The sequence below is a fragment of the Diuraphis noxia genome, unplaced genomic scaffold (genome assembly GCF_037042655.1).
Source record: "Diuraphis noxia isolate RWA-SAM2 unplaced genomic scaffold, SU_Dnox_SAM2 contig0003, whole genome shotgun sequence".
Lineage (NCBI taxonomy): Eukaryota > Metazoa > Arthropoda > Insecta > Hemiptera > Aphididae > Diuraphis > Diuraphis noxia.
Window position 1 is genome coordinate 17,242,023 of NW_028301713.1, and position 24,158 is coordinate 17,266,180.

The 24,158-nt window shown below is 28.3% G+C and overlaps 1 protein-coding gene across 3 annotated transcripts; it reads right to left on the bottom strand.

Annotated features, from left to right (window-relative positions):
• Positions 1–11,519: 11,519 nt before the first annotated feature.
• On the bottom strand, positions 11,520–23,947 carry LOC107167548 (pyridoxine/pyridoxamine 5'-phosphate oxidase). 3 transcript variants are annotated; one of them, XM_015516644.2, is made up of 7 exons: positions 23,550–23,772; positions 23,352–23,475; positions 16,088–16,244; positions 14,784–14,883; positions 13,987–14,040; positions 12,305–12,504; positions 11,520–11,769 (listed from the first exon to the last, which is right to left on the bottom strand). In XM_015516644.2, the coding sequence occupies exons 2-7, from the start codon at positions 23,449–23,451 to the stop codon at positions 11,607–11,609; spliced, it is 774 nt and encodes a 257-aa protein (XP_015372130.1). In that variant the 5' UTR covers positions 23,452–23,475; positions 23,550–23,772; the 3' UTR covers positions 11,520–11,606. The 3 variants fall into 3 exon arrangements, with proteins under 3 accessions (XP_015372130.1, XP_015372129.1, XP_015372128.1); XM_015516643.2 differs by having other exon boundaries at positions 23,352–23,771; XM_015516642.2 differs by lacking the exons at positions 11,520–11,769; positions 12,305–12,504; positions 13,987–14,040; positions 14,784–14,883; positions 16,088–16,244 and adding an exon at positions 21,831–23,093 and having other exon boundaries at positions 23,352–23,947.
• Positions 23,948–24,158: the final 211 nt, after the last annotated feature.

Here is a 24,158-nt window from a genome sequence, read left to right on the forward strand (position 1 = left end):
CTAGATAATGTGACCATGATTTGCCGTCGCCCATCGACTACGCCAATGACGAACGACGACGACGGTAGTCGAAACGAAGATACTATATATAAGTGCGTTCGTTGGTCGTTTTGATTAGGTTATACCTAATACTAAGCCGGTTGGGTTTAGCCTTTGGTACATATTAATAACTTTAATAGGTATTCGTTGTTAGAAATTAAATCATAAAAAATTGTTCATCTTAAACTGGGTTTTTATTTAAAAAAAAATCCAATCAAAGACTATATTATAATATCGTGGATATCAAACTATTATGATTTATGAACAATTCATGTAATGTCAAAGCAAATATGTATGGAGATTATTAGATTTTATATGTGTATGATATTATATGATGTATACCTGCCAACAGAATTAAATAAAAGTTAACTCATTTAAAAAAAAAAACAGGTCAGTGCGGGACCGGTTCTCCAAGAGCCTCCTCACCTACAGTCCGTTCTAATGACTATATGGCACAGAGGTAGATGTTATAAACAATTTAATATAGATATGTACCTTATATAATTGATTACATAACTACAAAAGTGCCAAAGATATAAACAAAAATAATTTCACCATATGCGTAAGACATAGGTATTATGATTTTATATGACATGCATTTTTTAAGTAATCAAACTAAGTCTTAACTAGTCAAACTAATCAATAAAAGCAATTAATATTTAAAAAAAAAATGTTTTTGGTTCGAAAAATTAATGAATATGGGAAAACATTATATGAAATTCTCAAAATAAAATATGAATCACAAGTAAGTACCTACCCATTGCCATTTTAACCCCTGGATAGCTATTAGTATATATATACCTATATAGGTATATTCAAGCCTGGGCATAAACGAGTTAAAAAGGTTAAAGGTAATTTTTACTTATTTACTTAACTTTTTTAAATTTAATTTTCATTAACTTAATTTTTAACCAAACTTATTTTCATTGATATAAACTTAATAAATAACGAGTTACTTTTAATCAAATTCAAGTCCAGTTAATTTATAAATTATTAAATAATAAATAAAATATAATTATTATTGATATTGTATATTACATATCCATTTCCTAGAATAGGAAATTAGAAATGATAGGGCGACAAATGGCGGCTGAGCCGCAGCGGTTGAACCGCCTAACAAATTCAAATTGTTTGATTTTAAATGCAACCGCCTGATACGCGTTCACACTTTCGCAGTTTAGCCGCAGAAACAGTCACGGTTGAAAAAACTGCGAGCGATTCGACCGCCCGAATGATCTAAACACATTGTTTTGAATTAGTCTGTTCACAGTTTCACACATATTTGACGCGGTTCGTTTTTTCAAAGTTTAAATGTAAAAAATAATTCCAATTGTGAGGCCTACAGTTGTTGGTAACTTTTATCTCATTTTGAAACTTTGAATAATATAATCATAATATTATGTACCTTGTACCTAGTATTCATCAAGGAAAAAACTAGATAAATATTTTATTACTACATAAATTATTAATATATATATATATGTATACAAATACAATGGATAACATATTGAAGATTAAAAATTATGAATGGGATGGGATGTTCTTTAGAAGGTACATACTACATACTTTCAAATGTTGTTTATAAGCAAATGCGATCTAGGGCCACGAATAGTATCATGTATTTGAACCCAATTATAATTATAATCAACTCCGGAGACTAGAAATACGTAAGGTAAGTAGGTAATATTATAAAATCTAAAAATGACTCACAACACTCACATAATAATACAGTTGAAGATATTCTTATAATACATTTTTCATTACAATCATTTAAACTATAATTTATGATACTTTTATGACGTTACATAACCTATGTTACCTATATGGCTATATGTTTAATTTTGTTAGTTATGTATATTTCATTGATTTTAATTAATTTTGGGACATAAAAAATGTATACCTACCTACTATTGACTATTGTATTTAACTGTTATTATTACTATGATATATTAGTTATTTCTATATTGGCTATTATGGATTACTTACAGACATTTTATTTTTACATCAAGTCGCTTTTAGTAAATTTGCTTGGTTATTTCGTGTTGAAGACACTCAGACGACTAAATACTATAATATTCTAATAATTTTTCATTCATCAAATAAATATTTTGGGTATAACAACGCGACGGCGATTGAAAGAACTTCATCAAAGTACCTAACTTCTGAGGCAGTTAGAGAGAGCTTAGATTCCCTGGATGTATTAACATTTTAATTAGGTAAATGGTAAATGTAATGTTTTGCTTAAGTCATAAAATGTTTATTTATGTTAGTTAATAATTTAATCTGTTATCTAATACGAAGGCTATTTGATTTAATGCTAGCATACATTGTTACGTTTACGTCATAAGAATAAATCAATAGATAATTACTTCTAAGGCTTATTATTTAAACATAATAATGGTTACTTACTCAATTTAAATTGTATAGCAGAAATAATCCCCAATTTCTAATTTTTAAGGACTAGCGGGTAAACAACTCAGTTGTTTTAAGTTGATTTGAAAAATTAGGTATTAACTATATAAATATTACACTTTTACACTATAGCATAACTAATATAAAATAACTTATAAAGTTATAACAATTGATACCATTAAGTGTTTCATCATTTTTGTTCAAAAGTTAAATTCGTACCAAGATATCTACATTTTTATTTTGTATATTCGTACTCTTTTACGATATTATTATTATTTCCTCTTATTTCTCATATCATTATGAGCCATAAATTATTATTTTAACATCTATAATCAAATGCTATTTGTATGAAAAAATTATATAAATTATATAAAAGTATATTTTACCATTATCCAATAGAAAGTATATAAAATGTAGAGAACAACTTTTATATAATATAGGTACCTAATTATGAAACTTTTACTTTTTATGACAGTTGGTATAACTAAATTTTTATAATTTAAATTTAAAATTTTTAAAACCTGTTAGTTACTATATATCCAATGAATTGATATAACACAATTTTATTTAGATTTCTTATAATGAATACTGAGTGCAGTCTCATTGATAGACTGTGGGGCTAAAATAAGATATACACATGATACATGAATTTATTCATATGAAAATAATTACAAGATATAATAAAAATTGAAAAATTCAATTATTGAAATTATTGCCGACATTCCTGACAAATATAATTCGACCGAATAAAAACAAGTGTAATAATCGACTCTCTATCTTCCGAAAATTCAACAAAACCGATAGTTTTAACTGTTGAAAATTTAGAAAAGACAATTTTTCAAACAAATAGTCACTTTAACTCAAATGATACTAAGTCTAATCAAAATGCACAACAATTATCTAATGACAACTCGATCATAAATGAACATTCGATAATATTATCAAATTTCCAAGTCATAACAGACACCATCACGAGTCTAGAAAAATCGGGTGTTAATCTTGGAAAAGGAATTTATTCAAAATTTTGAAAATAAATTCAGTGAAAAAGGACGAAGTATTAAATTTGCTAAATTAAACTATCAGAAGTATTATCAAAAATCCTGGATTATCACAAATAAAAAAAATTGTTGGAATTTTAAGCGGAGAAATAAGAAACGAATAAACGATGATGAAAACCTTGCAGAGTTGAACCAGAAGATTTTTCAGGTGCGTTTCGCCAGCACTGCCACTTTCGAATTTTAATATCAAACATCGACTGTATTATGTACTTTTTTTTGTACAATTTTGTACAACTAAAATTAAATTTTGTACACCCCCCCCGCTGGAGAAACGTTTCCCCAGCACTGCCAATGTCGAAAATCTAAATAATTCAATTTTAAACTGTACAGTATTATGCACTTTTTTTGTACAATTTTGTACAACTAGAATTAAATTTTGTACCCCCCCCCCCCAAACACGACCAAAACCGTCCTATGCGCATACTATTATGTACTATACTTGTGTATATTTTAATTGAATGACAAAACAGTTTTTCCATTTTTCAAATCAATTACCTGTAATTATTATTAAAACGGCCTAAAATTGTATTACCATGCATATTGTAATGCAGTATAATATATAGGTACGCCTAGGGCTCATTTATATATCTACGAGTAACTATTATAGTCTTATAAAAAATATGCTTTTTATCATAGACATAATATTATTACGAACTATGCGTTGAACGAAAGTCATCACATTTTATACTGTGCGTATTATCAATATCCTATGTAGTATAGGTATGACCAAAATAAAGTGACAAAATGTTAATAATAACCGAATAATATCAGTAAATTAAATATTGTGACTGTTGTAATTAAAATTAGTCTTCCCCGCACTACACCTTTCCATAGTATATGGTGGCTGAATGCAAATATCAATAATACAAAATAGAAAAACCCAATTGATTTTTTTTAACTACGATAAGAACGACTTATAAGAAATCTTATATTAAATTTTCAAGTTTTCAGGCACCTAAAATTTTTTTATACACTTCAAAAAAAAAAAGCGAGTAATTGAAGATCATTCTTATTTATTACTAATTATGATTATAGTAACTAGCAAGACGCAGTAACTAGTAACAGCTAACACGGAGTCACGGACTAATATTATTATTTATTATCATTTATCATAATATCAATATGCCCTATATAACCTTAAAAAGCGGGTAAGTGGATGTCGCTCTGCTGTACATTAGGGGTGGGGTGGACCTCTGACTAGGGTAGGTTAAATTTGAATGTAATGATAGGTATCATTGTATACAAAAAACGATTCTGAACGGAATTGATTTGTCAGTCTATGATATATTATATTTAAATATGATCATAATATATTCTATTTTGAAACAAAATTTTATTTTTCAATTAGGACACATTTTGCATAAGGTTAGGCATAGATGGTTATAGATGATCATTCTGCATTCACAAAAATAAAAATTAATATTGTTAAAACTTGACAGATTGTACAAACTACTTTTTGTAGGAAATATTTCTCACACAGTCATAAGTCATAACCTATACTATAATAACTCATCAGTCGTATACAGAAATTTCCAAGACGTAAATGTAGTGCAATTTTATGTAAATTATTATAAAAACAGTATAATATATTATTACGTAAGTCGTGAATAAGTGTAGGTATGTATTGTTTACACAAGGCAAAATCGACTAATAATTATAATAGGTATTGAAGAAATAACACGGAATACTAGTGATGATATTATTATACCATCATAGTTAGCTCATATTAAATATGACCAATACCTACCAACTTGGTAGGTATTGGTCATATAGTACCAACAACAGCTACCGGCGGCTGCACTTGCCGGTGTTTTTCCGCCTGGCAAACGTATAAATTTATATTAACTTTTCAACTGTTTTCGTAAACAATAAATTGGAATTATTTAAAAATAATCTGTATTTGTGCCCAAATATATATTTTTACTACCTAATCAATTAAATACGTATTTTAAACACTTTTAAAAATAATTATCTTTAACTAAACCTACTATTGAATACTTTTACAAGACTATAAGAACCAACAACGCTCAAACATACATAATTTCCAGGTCCAGCTTACTTTTAAGTTTGATAGCTCTTAGTTTACTCTAATGTTTAAGCTTTAAAAGTTGAAATAGGGAAGTCATATAGGCGTTTTACTATGCGAAGTCAAAGAGGCACGTGGTATTTGCGTAAATATTATTCTATAGTTGAAATACATAAAAAAAATAGGTTTATCGCGTTTTAAAATGTTTAATGCAGTAGACTGTTAAGCAATAATATCAAGCTGGTAGGTACTTTCAAGGACTTTCAAGTACATAGGTAACAACATAAGTGACTATTGTATGACTAAATTATCCTATAAACGATTAATGTTTTTAGATTTTGAAATATAAAAACATAATATTACACTTATATAGTAATCTAGCAGAGATATTTCAGACTAAAATAAAATTATGAAAAATGCTGTAGACAATGTTTTTAATAACCGAAATAACACAAACATATAAGGGATTAATTAACTAAGCAATAAATGAAAATAAAACAATTTTGATTAATTTGGCTATTTAGTTTATAGACAAAAAATATATTATCAGTTACTATCATGGGCGTAACTTAGAAATATATTATTTCATCTATTCTGTGGTTACATATTATTATCAATATATTATTGACTATTGTTATATTACTTACCCAGTCTTGTATAGTATTCGAATACAAGTATTTGAATACTTGTATTAAAATACTTTTTGTCTTTTCAAGTATTTTTTGGTATTCTAAATACAATATTTTTAAAGTATTCTAAATACTTTTTAAAAGGATTTTTAACATAATATAAATACTTGTATTTAAATACCATATTATAGTTCGTTTTATTAATTATTTTAGACAACAATTTGGCATCAATAAAAATAATATTGTTTTCGTTGAAATAATATTAAATCAGCTTAATCTGTAAGTCTTAACTTCAAAAATGTAATTTCATATTTATTAATATCCTGAACATTGAGTATCAAAGATAAATTTTTATCATATTGACTAGGCTATGTAATTATATATAAAAAGAAACAATATATTAATGAGATTGAAAACAGAAAACATTTTGTACAGAAAAAGTAGGTAATTTTAAAAATGCTACACTAATTTGATATGGGTTCTGTATTGGATTTTTTCAAATAATTCCATATTAGGTAGTAGTTAATACCACTTTTTATTAATATCACTTTTTTTTTAGATTCTGAGCGGAGCGATGAATGTATTGATTTTACCATGATGTGTGTTTTATTTTTTTTCTGTGTCTGTCATCACGTTTTGGGGCAGTAAAAATGCTTCGATTTTTGACTTCAGTACCTCGTTCGATCAGAAAGTGAATCTAGTTGGTACTTTGGGGAGTCAAAAGTAAAAAATTCTTAATACATTTCTAAATAATTGAGAAAAACAAACTAAAAATTAAGGGAAAAACGGGAAATTTTACGCACACTCATTTTTCGACAAAATCGATTTTGGTTTTTGATGTAACTTTAAAACAAATGACCATAGATACATGAAATTTTCACCTAATGTTTATATAAGTATATTCTATCCACCATGCAATTTTCAAAAAATTTCGACTTAAGTTGAACTATTCATAGGCATTTCAAATTTTCGATCATTATTAGTTTTTTTTAAATTAATATCGATAAAAATGTATTTGTTAGGCAGAAAAGCTTGAAAATTTAATACAAGGCTCTTAACATATTGTTACAATAGCAGTTGAAAAATAGAAGAAATTCATAGTCACAATTTTTTTTTATAAGCATTCAATGTTTGAATTTTGACAAAATACGTAAAAATCACGAAAATTCACAAATTATTTTAAGCTAGAAATTCATAAAAAATTTTATCTCTCGGGTCTCGACCCCCCCCCCAGAAAATTTTTTTAAAAGATTATAATTAGCTTGCTACGTAGTGGTATCGAGAAAAATAATATTAATTTATATTATGTGTTTTAATGTTTGTATTACAATATTTTTAACCATAACTTGGGTTTAACCTTTGGTTATTTTATTTTATCGCATCGTCGCCATCCGATGACGACAACAACGACAATAACGACGTAATATACAATATACCTATATAATTATATTAGTACGCTATATATTATAGACGATAGTAGACAGTCCGCGATTGTTTGGCATTATTGCATTAATAATATTTCGCATTTGCAATTTGTTATTGACGGCATCGACATAATAATATAGTAATCACTATACAAATACACGAACGACGAACACTTAACAAGAAAGTAAGGTAACTGGTAATTACTAATTTCTAATTCATTTAATTTACAAATATTATTGTTTAATATAAAATGTAAAATGAAAATATTAAAATGATCTGATTTTTATTTGATGCACTACTCAAATTTTTATGCTTACAAATTTACAATGTTTGTATACACTACGTATACATAATACTAATACTGATATTAATGTATTTTATATAATATTATTCTAAACAGATCACAATTATGACTTCTAAAAAGCAACCCAACATTCAGTCTTTTTTCAAATCTACTGTAAATGTTTTATCTACACAAGAAAAAGTTGATAATATACAAAATAAAACAGATTCAGCAGTTTTAATATCAGATACTAATACCCCTACATCGCCCGTGTCCAATATAAATTAAATAACATTTTACTATTTAAATAATAGACACGATGTTTTCAATTACGTCAGAAGAGTATTGACTCAAAATGAAATACACAATATATTAAATGCAATTTGGATTCCCGATGTAAATTATAATTTTCCTGTGAAAATATTTATTGTTGGAAAAGATAAAACTGCTAAGCACTTGAAATTTCAATATAAATGGTTTGCTAGATTTCCTTGGTTAGTGTATTCTGATATAGACAATAGAGCAAATTGTAAATTTTGTGTTGCTTTTTCAACTAATTATGCTGGATTTAATAACCAAATATTAGGATCATTAGTTACAAAAAAATATGACAATTGGAAACATGCATTAGAATATTTCAAAAATCACTCGCAATTAGAATACCATAAAAAATGTATATTAAATTCAGGAATTTTTTTAAATATTATTAAAAATCCCACTTTATCAGTAGACAAACAAATTGATATTGGAAGGAAAAAAAGAAATAATAGAAAATCGTAAAAATATTATTCCTGTTATTGAGGCAATTATTTTGTGTGGCCGGCAAAATATGGCACTAAGAGGGCATCGTGACTCTGGGAACATTTTCAAAACATTTTCAGATGACGAACAAAATAATGACGGTAATTTTAGGGCAATTCTTCGCTATAGGGCCCGGGTGATAGTGATATGAGATCATATCTTGAAAGTTCTGGTACCATTAAGTACACAAGTTCTACTAGTCAAAACGAAATAATCGATTCCTGTAACAAAGTATTATTAAACAAAATAGTTTTAAGAGTAAACGAAGCAAAGTGTTTTTCAGTTCTCGCTGACGAAACGGCCGATGTGTCAGGTATAGAACAGCCAGAACAGGTATCTTTGTGTGTCAGATATGTAGAATTAAACACCCTTAAACTTCATGAAGATTTTTTGCAATTCGTTCCAGCAAAATTTTGGCATAGATACGACATATTTATGTGGTCAGGGGTATGATGGGGCGGCCTCCATGTCGGGTAAATTTAATGGCGTTCAAGCACATATTAAAGACACACACCCATTAGCAATTTATGTTCACTGCTCAGCACATGTGTTAAACCTAGAAGTATCTAAATCATGTAGCGTTACACAAACAAGAGATTGTTTAGCAACTCTTGGAAAAGTTCGCAATTTCTTTATTTTTCCGAAAAGAAAATCAATTCTTCATCAAGACTAGATATTGAATATTTCGAAAAAAAATTTATCAATTTATAAGCTTTTTATTTTCAGTATTAAAAAATAAAAAATGTATTCTAAAAATGTAGCGCAAGTGTCTATGGATTATATATTTAAAAGAAATTTTTAAAAAATATTGATTAGAACAAAAGTTATTTCATTTGTCAGAATGTGAGATCTCTTTGGAACACCTGTATATTTATAGCATAATTACCTTTTTTTTTTTAATACAAATGAAATATTAATATAGATAGAGGTAATTTATTAAAAATGTGTAGGTAGTAACTAATAATAAGTTGGGGTATCTGGGTAAACTTCTCAAGAACACGATTTAATATTTATTTTTTATTTTTATATTTTCAAGTATATGATCTGGATCTTCAATGTCAGATTCGCACATCCTTTTAGGATAAAAAAAAAAATAAATAAATAAATAAATTCTAGAAGCACTTCAAATAATACCTATAAATGTAGTTCAAAATTAAGTGTAAAGTTGAAGTATAATAATAATATATTAGTATAATCATATTTGCATTTATTTTAAAATATATATTAATTCTTACGTTTTTAATTATTTTATCATAATATATTCTCCCAAAACGTTGCGTCATAATTAATTTTTTCTACCGATATCCAATTTGGTGCATAAATTACAAAATAACATAAACTTCTTTTAGTAATACGCATCTGTCCTATAATTTGATAGTAGTATATATTGTCTGTCCTAAATTTAATGGAATTTTCTGTGATATTACAATATTTTAGCTGTTAACAAAAACAAATACATGTATTTGAAAAAGTATATTTACATAATTATATGTATGTAATATATAAATAATATACTCTTATATACTATAAAATATCATCTAAAATAATTAAATTAGAATTTTAGTTTATATTATAAGTTAGGATATGTTAAGTGCTAGTTATAAAAGTAAAAAATATTAATTATTTTTCCCTCGCTTATTTGTTATTTACAGCATCTATTGCATTAGCAGTACCTATTTCTAGCAATAATGGACATTTTATTTCTATGACACTTTAAGAGCGTCCAAATTTAAAAATTCACACGTATAATAACGATGTACTATCAAAAGGTTATAGATATACAATAAATTAATGTAATACCCTAGAATGACAAATTGTCTCCGTTTTTTCGGCTTTTCGTAGGTTATACCTATATAATATGTTATATCTATCATTGCATTCAAATTTAACACATCATTTATTATAGTGACCTCCTACTCCATAACCGAGGTCCACTACTCCCATCCCTACAGCAGAGCAATTCACCGATGTTTTTTTGAGCCTGTGTAGACGATAAGTAGTCGAAATAATGCTTCAGTTTTCAATTTTAAGGGTATAGCCGTATAGGCATACGCATAATCATATATGCATTTATGTATACAACGTAGGTATACACTAGTCTAGTTTTTAGACATGATTTGCATGTAACATTTATAACATTAAGTACTTCACAGTTGATAGCAGTACCTAAGTATAACCATTAATGGCATGTATGAAATTTTATTTGGGTGAAGAACAGACATTTTCTATACCTACTGTAATACCTATACTGTCTACTATCACCACCTCCTTTTATGATCAAATAATAACTTATTTTAATTTTTTTTCACTTTTTCCAACTAAAATTATCATTTAATTATATAAAGTAAGTAATAACTTAATATTTTTCAATTCCTTGAATATATCCAATGCATTATTGTGGCAATTTTCGTTACTTTTTTTAATAATCACTCTCATTTTAACTACATAAAATGCATAAAGCACAAACATAGTAAAAATATTAGGATAACAATGAATCCAAAAATTTGCGAAGTTTAACTGGGAATCGCGCTCAACATGATGGAAAGTTTTATACCACACATGAATTTAACATTTTCTGGTACTATTTTACCATTTAAAGTACTCAATTTCCAATAATATCTGTATTTGCAATGATAGTAACTCAATTTCAAGGATGAACATCTGAAACAATTGGAAATTTACCTACCTATTTTTAAACATATTTTGTGATAATTACTTCTTGTCTAGTACATTTTATAGTTTGATTTTTTTTTTAAATTATTATCATTTAATATGTATCATATGAGATATTAGTAGGTACACTATACATCACCATCTACTAGGTATGTAAAAAATAAAAAATACAATTAATTGGAAGTCTGCATTTTTCTTGTTATAATACATTCATGTCGATACACGATAGATATAGATGGTATTTGATATACGACACAACGTTACGGAGAGAGACGGTAAAATACCCAACCGTTTTCGCCGGCATGACTGGTGATTTGTTTTTTAGCTGCCTGATCTGCCCGTTCGAAAACGATGCGATCGTGCAGCCTGTCACTTTGTCCTTGCCAAAACTCCATCGTTTTGGGTATTATTTTGTAGCCATTCCTGTAGACAAAAATGTGAGTTTCACATGTTAAATTCAAGTGCCACCTGAATCGAAAATGTATAGAAGGGCCTTATCTCGCGGTATTATAGTTTTGTTTAGAGTTATTAACAATTTGTATAAATGGTAGAACTATTTCAAGAGGAGATTTCGGGGGGAAAGGTTAGCCCATCCCTGTGAAACTAACTGACCACTATCAGAAAAAATTTTTGACTCAAATTCAGATTACCCTAATGAATAGAATTATTATATGCCTATACTGACTCAAAGCAAAACGAAAAATAAGTTTTGAGGGAGTTCTGAATGCCACGATTTGCGATAAAATATAGTAAATGTTTTTCACAAGTAAATTATTGACGTAAGTCGAAAACCATTTAGCTACATCAGAAAGAATTTCAGCAAAATTGTAGTCATTTAAAATTAAGTGTTTATAATAGGTAAGTAGGTATATATCCAACCACAAATATCATTTAACACTAAATTTCCGGCCACATTTATACGCCGGACACACGGCCCCGCATAGACTCATGTATTTACCAATAAGACGGTCTGGGCACTCGTTTTTCGGCAAACTCAACTTCGAGCTTTTCGTTTTGTTCCAAAAGTGACTTTCTGCTGTCTATAACTGTACTCTGCCGACTTACATGAGCACCGATTTGGCTGCTTTTCGGTCTCGTATCGAAATACTTCGTGGATTCGGTTTCATCGATTTTCTCCACAGCCCCTTCGATCCGTACCTATAAGTAATCGAAAAATCAATAATATTAGCGTCTACATGATTTACTATTGGTTAAGTATATATAATGTAGGATTTTGGACTTATATGACGTATACTATACGAAATTTTAGTTTATCTATTTTAAAGAATAATTTGCCTAAAATTGTAACTAATAATTTTCTTCACTTATACCCGCCAACAGTTAAATTATTGTGAAAAATTAAACAATTTTATTTTTTTCGACTAGTTTATAAAATCTAAATATGCGGTACTTAGTACTTACTTAACATACAAATTTGGTTTGGCAATGTCAAAAATTTATTAATTTAAATTATCATTTAATAGTTTATCTTATAGCTTCAGAACATTATATGGAAAGCAAATATTTTTAAATTATAGTTAAAAATTAAAATAATTATAAAATCCAAACATTTTATTTAAATAGGATATACCTACATAATTTTTCATACGATGTGTTTTTGTTTTTTATTTTGTTGAATGTATTCGTTAAAACAAATAATGATTATTAAATTATTTATAATATTTTATTGCACGTAATTACATTTTTTAGTCACACAATACAAAATCCAGACTGAGCCTGCACTATTATGCATAGGCACATATGGTACAGTGGGCGAATGTTCGTATAATTCCCCCAGGGCTGATACAAAATAATCCATCTATAGTATAATATCATAATTTTTGACGAATTTTAGGACATATATTTAGAACACCTTGTTAAATCATCGTGGATCAACATGATTCACTCTGTTCGGCTAAACTTTAAGTTATGACTATGTAGATCATTAAGGCAAGCAGATTTTAATGCAATATTTTTGGGGAGGTCTCAGCATTGCTTTACAAGTACAAAATCCATTTCATTCATCGGAAACTTGAAAACATAAACTTTTATTTATTTTTTTCGAGCATTTTATTACTTCTAATAGATTAAACTAAATTGAAAGGCAATTTAAAACAATACAAATGTATTACGATAATTTATCATATTTAGTGATAATCCAATAGATGGCCCTGCTGTTATCGAATAAACCTCATATCGTCTTCACTAAACTCAATTAATTAACCTTACCAAACCATTAAACCAAGAGATCTTACCTATGATTTATGATTTCAAGTACAATATAAATAACAAACAATTGCCCCAAATAAATTCAAATTTTAAAAATATTTATCAACAAGACATCTATTGATTATGATGAGTCATATCGCATAAGCACGGTCTTAGATTATTAGTAAGTAACCATTTGGCAAAAATTAAGTTTAAAGTTAAGGTTGTAATTTTTCCGATAATAGTGGACCGAATAGATATCAGTCTGCACCTGGGCAAATGCAAACACATGATTCCATTTTTTTTTAGAGCAATAAGTCCCGAACTATGATCATTAACGTAGAATAGCGACAGAACCTCGTCAACAAGATTATATATACATATATAGAAATAGCATATAGAAATGTGTTATAATTATAAATCAAAACTTACCGATCGGTCTAATGCGTCCCAATATATCGTCATGGCTGCGACTGGGTTTTCTTCCTAGAAATTATAATATTCTAATGCATGTATACCTTGACATAATTACAGTGGCGTAGATAGGGGGGGTTTTGGGGGTTAAACCACTCCCTCCCCCCCCCCCCCAAATGTATGGTTGGTACGGGTGTTTATTTTATAACTAATTAGAATTTAAGTGTGTAGCGAAAATTAGATTTTGTACTTTAATTTCTATATTATATCTAATATCTATGTGTTTTATTCAATTAATGTTTGATGTCTAAAATTATTAAAATAAAGTTATACGCCACTCCATAGTTGGAGTGATCTGAAATCCGTGTAATAATGGCGACATTACAATATCCGTTACACATAAAAAAATTCATGTCATCTTTGTAACACACATTTCTGATCAATAATTTACTTCTGATGACTTTAACGTGTCGATGATGACCAAAAGATATTATTAAGTACCTACATATAATTTCATGATGTAGTTCAAATTTTCGATAATCGGAAAAAGTTTTCATTTGAAAAAGAATGTTGATATTAACATTGCTAAAATATAATCATTAAAATGTTCAGTACTATAAACATTCGATTTGGGTCGCGGAGAACAATTAAATTCCATGTTAATATTATATAATATAAATAAATAAATAAATAATATACAACTATATAAGCTTTGGTACACTTGGTTCTCGATGCCTCTGGGACAGCTAGCTTATAATAAATAATAATATAGGTACATCAGAATATGTATTAAAACAAAGTGACACGGTACTCACGATTTCCCGGCCCTTGCGGCTCTCTGAATTTGTAAAAAACGTATAACCAGATTCGTCGAAACCTTTAAGTAAAACAAATCTAGCCGACGGAATACCAGACCTACGGAACGTTACAAAAATACACACGCTATGTAAAATACAGAAATAAATTACTAATGAGTAGTTAAGTCTTAAATGTAATTATTACAGGTTATAATAAATAATAATGCGTACGTAGTGGTGTGTCCATATCATTCGATAAAAACGTATTGGCGTGTAAAAAATCAAGGTTGGATTGGTTGAATAAATACGAAAAAAAGTTGAAGTAATATATTACTAATGGCGAACAGCATTTAATTTTTATTTAATATATGGATTGTTTAAATTTTTATTATTTTTGGCAATCTAAGTAAGTTTTCTAAGACATCAATCAACAAAACGAATCGTGGAAAAATATGCTCACAAAAAACCCTCCGAAAAAATTTTAAATTTAAAATGCATATTAATACATATATATTTAAATATAATACATTTAATAAATATAATTACATTTTTTTAAATGAATTTAACTTGTATTTTTTATCTGTATCTTTATACCTATACATTTATATCTTTATTGTTGCTCAATGTAACCAAATGCTGTACCAATGAACTGTATATTATTAAATAGGTCTCTGTCCGTCATATTTGTAAAATAAAATATTATATTAAATTTATTTTTGACTTTTTTTAGTTTAAATGGTGTTACATCAATGAGAACTTTTTCAGTTTCTATAAAATGTAATAAATATAAGTTTGGAAAATAATGAGTGTCTATTAGATTATTTTAAGAAAAAAAATTGAATTGAATTACAACTGACGAGGGACAACTCACATATATTAAATTTATGACTGATCGCTGATTAATGATTATTATTTATCATCTACTTATTTATAATAGTGTGATGATATCGCGTACTATCATAGTATCATCACTTTTGAGTTTTATCAATTATTATATTTTGAATATGTACCTATACTTATTGTATAACAAAATAAAAATAACTGTGTGATTGTATTATGATTTAATCAACAAATTATTATAAAAATTGTACAATGGCACACACTTTAATTTCCGTGGTCATTTTTTCCGCATACCCATTACAAAATACTCCGGGGCTATGACAAACCATAAGTGAAAACTTCACTAGCAACCGTTGAATTGGTACTTTTTGAGATAGGTATGCACGTACTCACTAGGTACTCACATAACACTTAGGCTTATATTTTATAGTATATTTTATATTATATTATATATATTGTAGACTACAGTAATCTGGCATTACTTAGTTGCCGTAGCTAAACAAGCGGCATTGGGCTGTCTCACATCGCCGCGTTCCGAAGCTTTTTTAAACCATATAGAAAACAGCTGATGCGGATTTTTCGATTCCAAATTATCTTCGAGCAAGACATCGCCCTTGTCTCTGTACGAGACCCTCAACTCTGCAATAATAATAATAATAATATAATAATAATAATAATAAATCACAATGTCGAAGATATCAATATTCAATACCTAACAGAATGTGTGCGAGTCATAGATAATATAAGAATGGATAAGACATAAGAACTTATAACAAGAAAATTTAGCGATACATTTTAGATTCTGAACGAAGTGATGAATGTATTGATTTTACAATGATGTGTTTTTTTTTTTTTTTTTTTTGTTTCTGTGTACAGCATAACTAGTCAAAATAATGCTTCAATTTCAAACTTTGGGGGTGGTTTCTGATGTAAAAGTGAATATCCTTGGTGCATTATAAAGGTCAAAAGTAAACTTTTCCAACAGTTTTCAAAAAAATCGAGAAAAACAAAAAAAATGACAGAAAACCGGAATTTTTACGCAAAACCAGTTTCGACCAAATCGATTTATTAATATGGTTGTAATTCAAAAACTAATCACTATAAATACTTGAAATTTTCACCAAATGTTTATGTTAGTGTTATCTATATACAGTTTATTTTTAAAAAATTTTTGACTTTTTTTGAGTTATTTATAGACCACTGAAATTTTCGATTTTTATGAAAATTTTTTTTAGAAGTGTCGATAACATTTTTTTGGCCCTATTAAAATACTTGAAAATTTAATACAAAGTTCCTCATAAGTTATTCATATAGTGTTTAAAAAATTATAAGAATACATAGGCACAATTTTTTTTTTATTAGCATTTGAAGTTCAAATATTGACAATAATTCGTCAAAACCATGAATATTTGCAAATTATTTTGTAGTTCAAAATTCACAAAATTGTTTGTATTTATATTTAAGGTTAAAAAATTCAACACTAAGTTTTCCATAAGTTTTTCTTCAAATAGCTATAAAGGAAATTTGAAAGATAACGATTTATCCTCAAACCAGGTATATTGTGTATCTATGATAATATAAGGTATTATGAATTATGATAACTACATGCAATGTTTTTGGAAAAATTGATTAACCATTCCTTATGCAAAATACGTCCTAATTGATAAAATATAAAATATTTGTTTCAAAATAGAACATGTATATGACAATATTTAAATATAATATATCCTAGACTGGCAAATCATCTCCGTTCAGAATCGTTTTTCGTATACAATGATACCTATCATTCCATTCAAATCTAACCTACCCTAGTCAGGGGTCCACCCCACCACCTAATGTACAGCAGAGCGACATCCGCTTACCCGCTTTTTAAAGTTATATAGGGCAAATATTGATATTATGATAAATGATAATAAATAATAATATTAGTCCGTGACTCCGTGTTAGCTGTTACTAGTTACTGCGTCTTACTAGTTACTATATAATCATAATTAGTAATAAATAAGAATGATCTATATTAAGTATTGTATTTAAAACAAGTTGACAGGAGTAAAGTATTAATAATGTTGTTTAGTTTGGTAATAATTTATTAATAATTAAGATATTCAACAATTATTAAAAGTATTCATTGTAAATTGTAATATACAATTTTCATTCATCATTCATGTCTAAAATGAAAGAGTTTAGTCAATTTACTTCAGAGGTATTGTAATTTGTAATATAGAATATTAGTATCATGACTATTGTCTATAGTATCAGCCATCATGTAATTGTTATTATTTAATAAAACAGTTTTTGTACATAACTTTAAAAAAGGCCCCATATCGTCTTTCTCTCTTTACGTTCTCTCTTCCGCAAAAAAACGATTCATGGACACTTCCCCGTCTGCCATTTCCTCGTCACGCGTTTCCCCGTAACCACTTCCCCGTAAGATATTTCCCCGTCTATTATAAGTATACTCATAAATATAAAACATAAAAAAAAAAATTACCATAAAATATTTTAATGTTGTAGTTCTAAATTATGAGCGATTCAAATTATTAAGTAGGTATTTAGATCACGTTCATCATATGTAGACACAATATTTTCTATACGTCTACATTTCGCTATTTTATTGTTAATGTTTTCGACTAATATTTTTCGCTATCGGTGTAAAATCCAAATGATTCGTCGATAAACTAATATAAATAAACTAAATTTGATAAATTAATGTCTCAACAGTTTTTTTGTAGACAATGAAGAGTTATTATCCATTTAATAGATTATTTTGAAGATACTTGGATTGGGAGACCAACTCGAAGAAATATACGGCGACCTCCAATATTTGATTTGAAATTGTGGAACCAATATGATGCTGCACAAGCAGGTTTACCAAAAACAAACAATAATATTGAAGGTTGGCATAGAGCATTCTCGTCTTTGTTAGCTGCGGTTCATCCTACTATATGGCGACTTATTGAGGTTATCAAAAAAGAACAACATTTAACAAAATTAATCAATTTATTGCTGGACAGGAACCTTCAGCAAAAAAGAAAAAAATATCGAGATATTGCTAGGCGTATAGAAAATATTGTGTCTACATATGATGAACGTGATCTATATGAGTACTTAATTGGAATCGCTCATAATTTAGAACTACAACATTAAAATATTTTATGATAATTTTTTTGTATTTTTATTACTTATATTTTATTAATTATATTACACATATTATTATATTTACACGATATAGTTTGAATATTTCAGAAATAAATACAATATGGAAGGGGAAATGTCATACGGGGAAGTGGATACGGGGAAACGTGTGAGGGGGAAATGGCAGACGGGGAAGTGACCAGATACCAAAAAAACACACAGTCCCATATGAAACTGGTATAGGCGTGTCCTATCCATTCTTATATTGTCTATGGCGCGAATAAGAGAAAAATACTAAATATAGACAAGTGCATCAGTGATAACTATATTAATGCCGCCCAGCGCACAGCAGCATATTTGCAAAAACTATAAATATAGTTTATTTCAATGCACATAATATGCTAAAGTTTATTCCCAAAATAAATAATATGTAGGTAATTATTAATTAATGTTATTATTCATTATAGAATTATAACATCAACTGACAACAAATTAGGTTCCGTTTATACAGATATTGTGCAAGAGGGTACAGTTTATTTTATTCATATATTTCAACAACTATATCAGTAGAAAGTATCAAATAGATTAAATTTCCTACCAGAAACTACCCTCATAGTGGAAAATGGAAAATCGAAGTATTTTTACCACATTAAAAGGAATCCAGACAAAAAAAATATAAAAATGAATTAGGTAGGTACTTATTGTTTTTTAATTTATTTATTTACCTATCTATTATTCCAATTAATATATTAGTCTATTACCTATAATTAAATATTCTGACAGTATATTTTATGTAAGTATTGATTTTAACGTTAAAAATGCAAACACAACACAGAGACATATAATATGTATAACATTGGATTTTATTATGAATCTCATTGACTCACAAGTGAAAATATTGCAGACTACAGTTTCCAAGTGGAGCTTCTAACTTTTCATTACAAGAAAGATTTATTTTGGAGCCAGAAATATTCTCCCACAAATACTTAAAACGGTTACAATCCACATAGCTACTATATAATGATGTGCATATTTTCAATACATACTATTGTCTATTATTCAAATTTAAAAGTAAATAAAAATAATGAGCAAAACAAAATAATTTTTAAACACATAGGTATCTATACTTTTAAGCTATTCTCTTTTATTTGAATAAAGTTAAATCTCGCCAATCTCAGTTAAATATAAGTTAATTTACTTAACACATATATATTATTCAAGCAACAATACAGATTAATCACACCAGGATTATATTTTCAAGTAGGTAGGTACTTTTTTTTACAAACAAGATCATTAAAGTTGGAATTTCCAATATTCTGTTGAAAGCCCACAACCTGGATAAGACAAAACAGCTGATCATCTTTATTAAAAACTTACAACTAAATAATTGTTGAAAACGATGTCTATTATAAGTATATTATTAAACAAAATTAATGCAAACTAACTAATGACAGTTAAAGTATGAGTAATAATGTCCATTGCTGTCAATATTAAATCAATAAACAAGACCATTGTTTTTCAATATAGATTTACAATTATAAATAAATTGTATAATTTTGAATATTTCTATAACAAAATGAATCTATATTATAATATATAGTTAATTATGAAATAAGTATTAATGTAATCTTATGAAACTTAATAATGGTGTTAAAATAGGTAATATCTATCGGTATAATCTAAATTTTCAATTAATAACTCTAAAATGATGAACTTTTTAAGAAAGGTTATCTTAATAAAACGAATCATATCGAATCCACGTATAACTTGCAAATATTGCATCATCCCAACAATAATAATATAAGTAACTACAGACAAATGATAATATGATATCATGTCTCTTTCACAGATTTATCAATAATCCCTATCAATTTACAGTAAATGTTAAATAAACAATAGTATTTTGTACAATAATATGATTAATTAAATAAATAATATTATGCTATTTGTGAGTTTAATGTTTCAAAATTGAAAAACATTTTTCTATAATTTATCTAGAAAATGTTAAACAATAGTATAATACTAATTTTAAAATTGCATAATATATGAATATTGAATATATTATTTTTTATGCATGAATGGTATTCAAATGTGACAAGTATTACTGTATTAAAAGATAATAATTAATAAGAACACATAACATATTATAACTTAATAAGTACCTATGATGTATCTGACATTGCAATGTTTAAGTAATTTATAATTACTTAAAACCTATTAAAAAAAAAAAATCAGCTGACTGATAAACTCATAATTATTGATTGTTATACACTATACAGTATACAGTGATATTCCTATTATTTTTTATGAGTATACTACACTGAAGAACGCCGAAATATAGGTGTTTATTTTTTTTTTTTCACAATGAATATATTGGAGCGAAGTTTAATTAACAACCAAATAAGTTACTATTATATTTTTAATAATAAATCAAAACAAAATTATAAAAATGAATATTTTAACACTACATACATATGTAGTGGAACAAAAAAAGACTGATGACAGCGCTTAGGGAAATATCACCGACAACAATTAATGCGAGACTCATTTTTATGTAATATTTATTATTTTACTGTCGAGTGTTGGTAATGTAACTCTATAAGTATTGATCAATTTGTTGTTGTAATTGAGTATTGCGCGTGTTAAGTAAAAACCTACTATACTTTTATTTATTCCACGCAATTAATCTTAATTAATAGGTACTAGATAGTATTTAATAGATACTTTATAAATTTAGAATATATAGAGTCAAAAATAGACTAAAATTAAAATAAGTAAACCAAATATTGTAACAGCCCTCCCCCCCCAAAAAAAAAAAAATAAATAAATATTTTGTCAGGTTTCATGTGAAATCTGATTTATTTGAATATAGTTTTTTTTTTAGTTAATTTAGCCCTCCCAGAAATTTTTATGGATTTCCGCCTTTGTTTATAACAACTAAACAAATATTGGTAGATAAACAATAAAAGACTGTTTATCACAACATTTGTTCATTAACAAAAAAACAAAAATTTAATTTACAAAAAAAATTAAACAGAATAGGTAACATATTATTATTCTATGATAACATAAGAATTATACATTGTACTATTTAAGATAAAATACACATTTTATTAGAGAATTAACATTTCCAAAAACATTATACACTGTATAATGATGGGTATGAAATACATTCCATAATTTTTGCTATGATTGAAGTAAAATCAATGTTGAACAATAACTTATGACTAAAATATAGCTAAGTTGAACAGAATGTGAAAAAACATTTAAAGGATCCACCCCTAAAAATTGTCTAAAAACAGTGATAACACAATATAATTTTTCTAAAATGCATTAGTTTAATATTTTTAATTATCTATTTAAAATAAATAGTAATAATTGTAATTTAATCATTACAATGGCACTGGAAATGTCGCTCTTAAACTATCAATACTCTGAGCGTAATAATCAGGTACCAACTCTAGTAATTTAGGATCATCAGAATTACTCCACTCTTCCACATCCTTCAGGCTATTAACACCAGTTAATACCAACAGTGTTTTAAAACCACAACGTTTACCCAACAGTATATCTGTGTTGCAACGGTCACCAATCATTAATGTTCTCGAAGGATCGATTTTACTAGTTTCTGTTAGGACATTGCATATATAACTTGACGGTTTGCCAACAACAAATGGCTCTCGTCCAGCACAAGTCTTGACAGCACACACCAGACTACCAGTGCCAGGCATAACTAAACCTGTCCCAGGCACTGGGAAACTCTCGTCAGTGTTAGTTGCCACAAACAGGACATTAGGATCCTTCAAATAGGATGCAGCTTTAAATAGTTTTGGATAACTAAGATGTTCGTCAAATCCAACCAACACAGCACCAACGTTAGGTTCAAGCTTTATGTTTTCAACAAATGTGGGTACAGAAGATTTTAAATAATCTTCACCAACACCGAAGTGTCTTATATTCAATGCATCTAGTTCACATGCAATAGCTGGGGATCCAACCACATAAACTTGCTTAGATGGATCGAGATTGGCTTTTAAGTATTTTGCAGCCAAGAAACTAGTACTGACCACTTCATTGGCAAGGGCTTTGAATCCTAGTGCGTGAAACTTCTCCAAGAACTGCGTGTGGGATTTAGTGCTGTTGTTGGTGACGAAAAACACCTTCTTGTTGTTCGCCTTGAAGCCGTTCATGACTTCTGTGGCACCCTGTATTGTGTTGTTCAGCAGCCACAGTACACCGTCGCAATCAGTGAGTACGGTGTCAAACGAGCTGTAAAAGTCCTGGCGACCTTCAGCGGACAATGCTTCAATGCATGTGGACGACATCATCTTGGGTATGGTCGTGTTTAGTGTCCTAGCAAAGAAAAACGACGATATTGATTTGGCAAACATGGTGACCGTTGCAGACACACTACTTTAACAGGTTATACGCACAGTGTTGTGTAAAACGGAGGGTGATTGCATTAGAGCAACAGTTACAATTTGTAACTTACAAAACACTAACATGCAGCGACAACAATAATAACAGCTACTTAAAATAAGAACTACCAGATTACAACTGTCAACGGTTCACCTGGAAAATGAACGAATCATCAACAGATGGACGACTTACGTGCAATGCTCGAATCTGCCATACGAATAGGACCTGCGGTTGATAAGCGACGTACTCTGCCGTATAATTTCCACAGATTTTGGCCACTCGACACGATCATATGATTCAGTGAGTGTGCTGTTGCCTGTTATTCAATTATTGTTTTTAAATGTTTTTATTAGTTACAGGAAATTAAAAATCGGATGAGGGACAAAATACTAGGAAGAGTCGGCGTCGCTCGAATGTTCAACAGATCAACACACTACAGAGCGCTGGTAGCGGCCAGCGGGTGAATGACTGATGAAGTGGAGAATGAAGTGAACAGTGAACTATAGTGAAGAGTTCAATTGTGACGGTCGTCGGTCAGCCGCGGTCGGAGACTCGGAGCATTGTTATATTCTGTGCTCGGAGTGTCTGACGGACCGCGATAACGTAACATCCTAATCAATTATCAAAGTACCCCCCCTGAAATATGATAAATAACAAAACAACGTTGCTACAACTACACTACATCGAGAATCATATAGGTACCACAATATTATTAAATATTGAGTCACTCAATACTCATCCGAATTTCCGAATGCATTCCGCCGAGAGCCCCGAGATAAAATCTCTAAAACTACTCCAAAATTCTGCAAAACATTATTACAAATCTCTGACATACTATTATACATTTATATTTTTTTTAAATAGTCATTGTTAACTGAATAAGTTCAGTTCAGTATTAAGTAATTATTCTGTGTTACGAATTGTTACAATATGCAACTTAACATTTAATTTACTTCAGAGTCGGATTATAAAATTAAATAATATAACCAATACGATGGA

Bases quoted from the DNA above. Each gene is read 5' to 3' on its own strand.
- LOC107167548 (XM_015516642.2), bottom strand. From the start codon at position 23,068: ATGATGTCGTCCACATGCATTGAAGCATTGTCCGCTGAAGGTCGCCAG.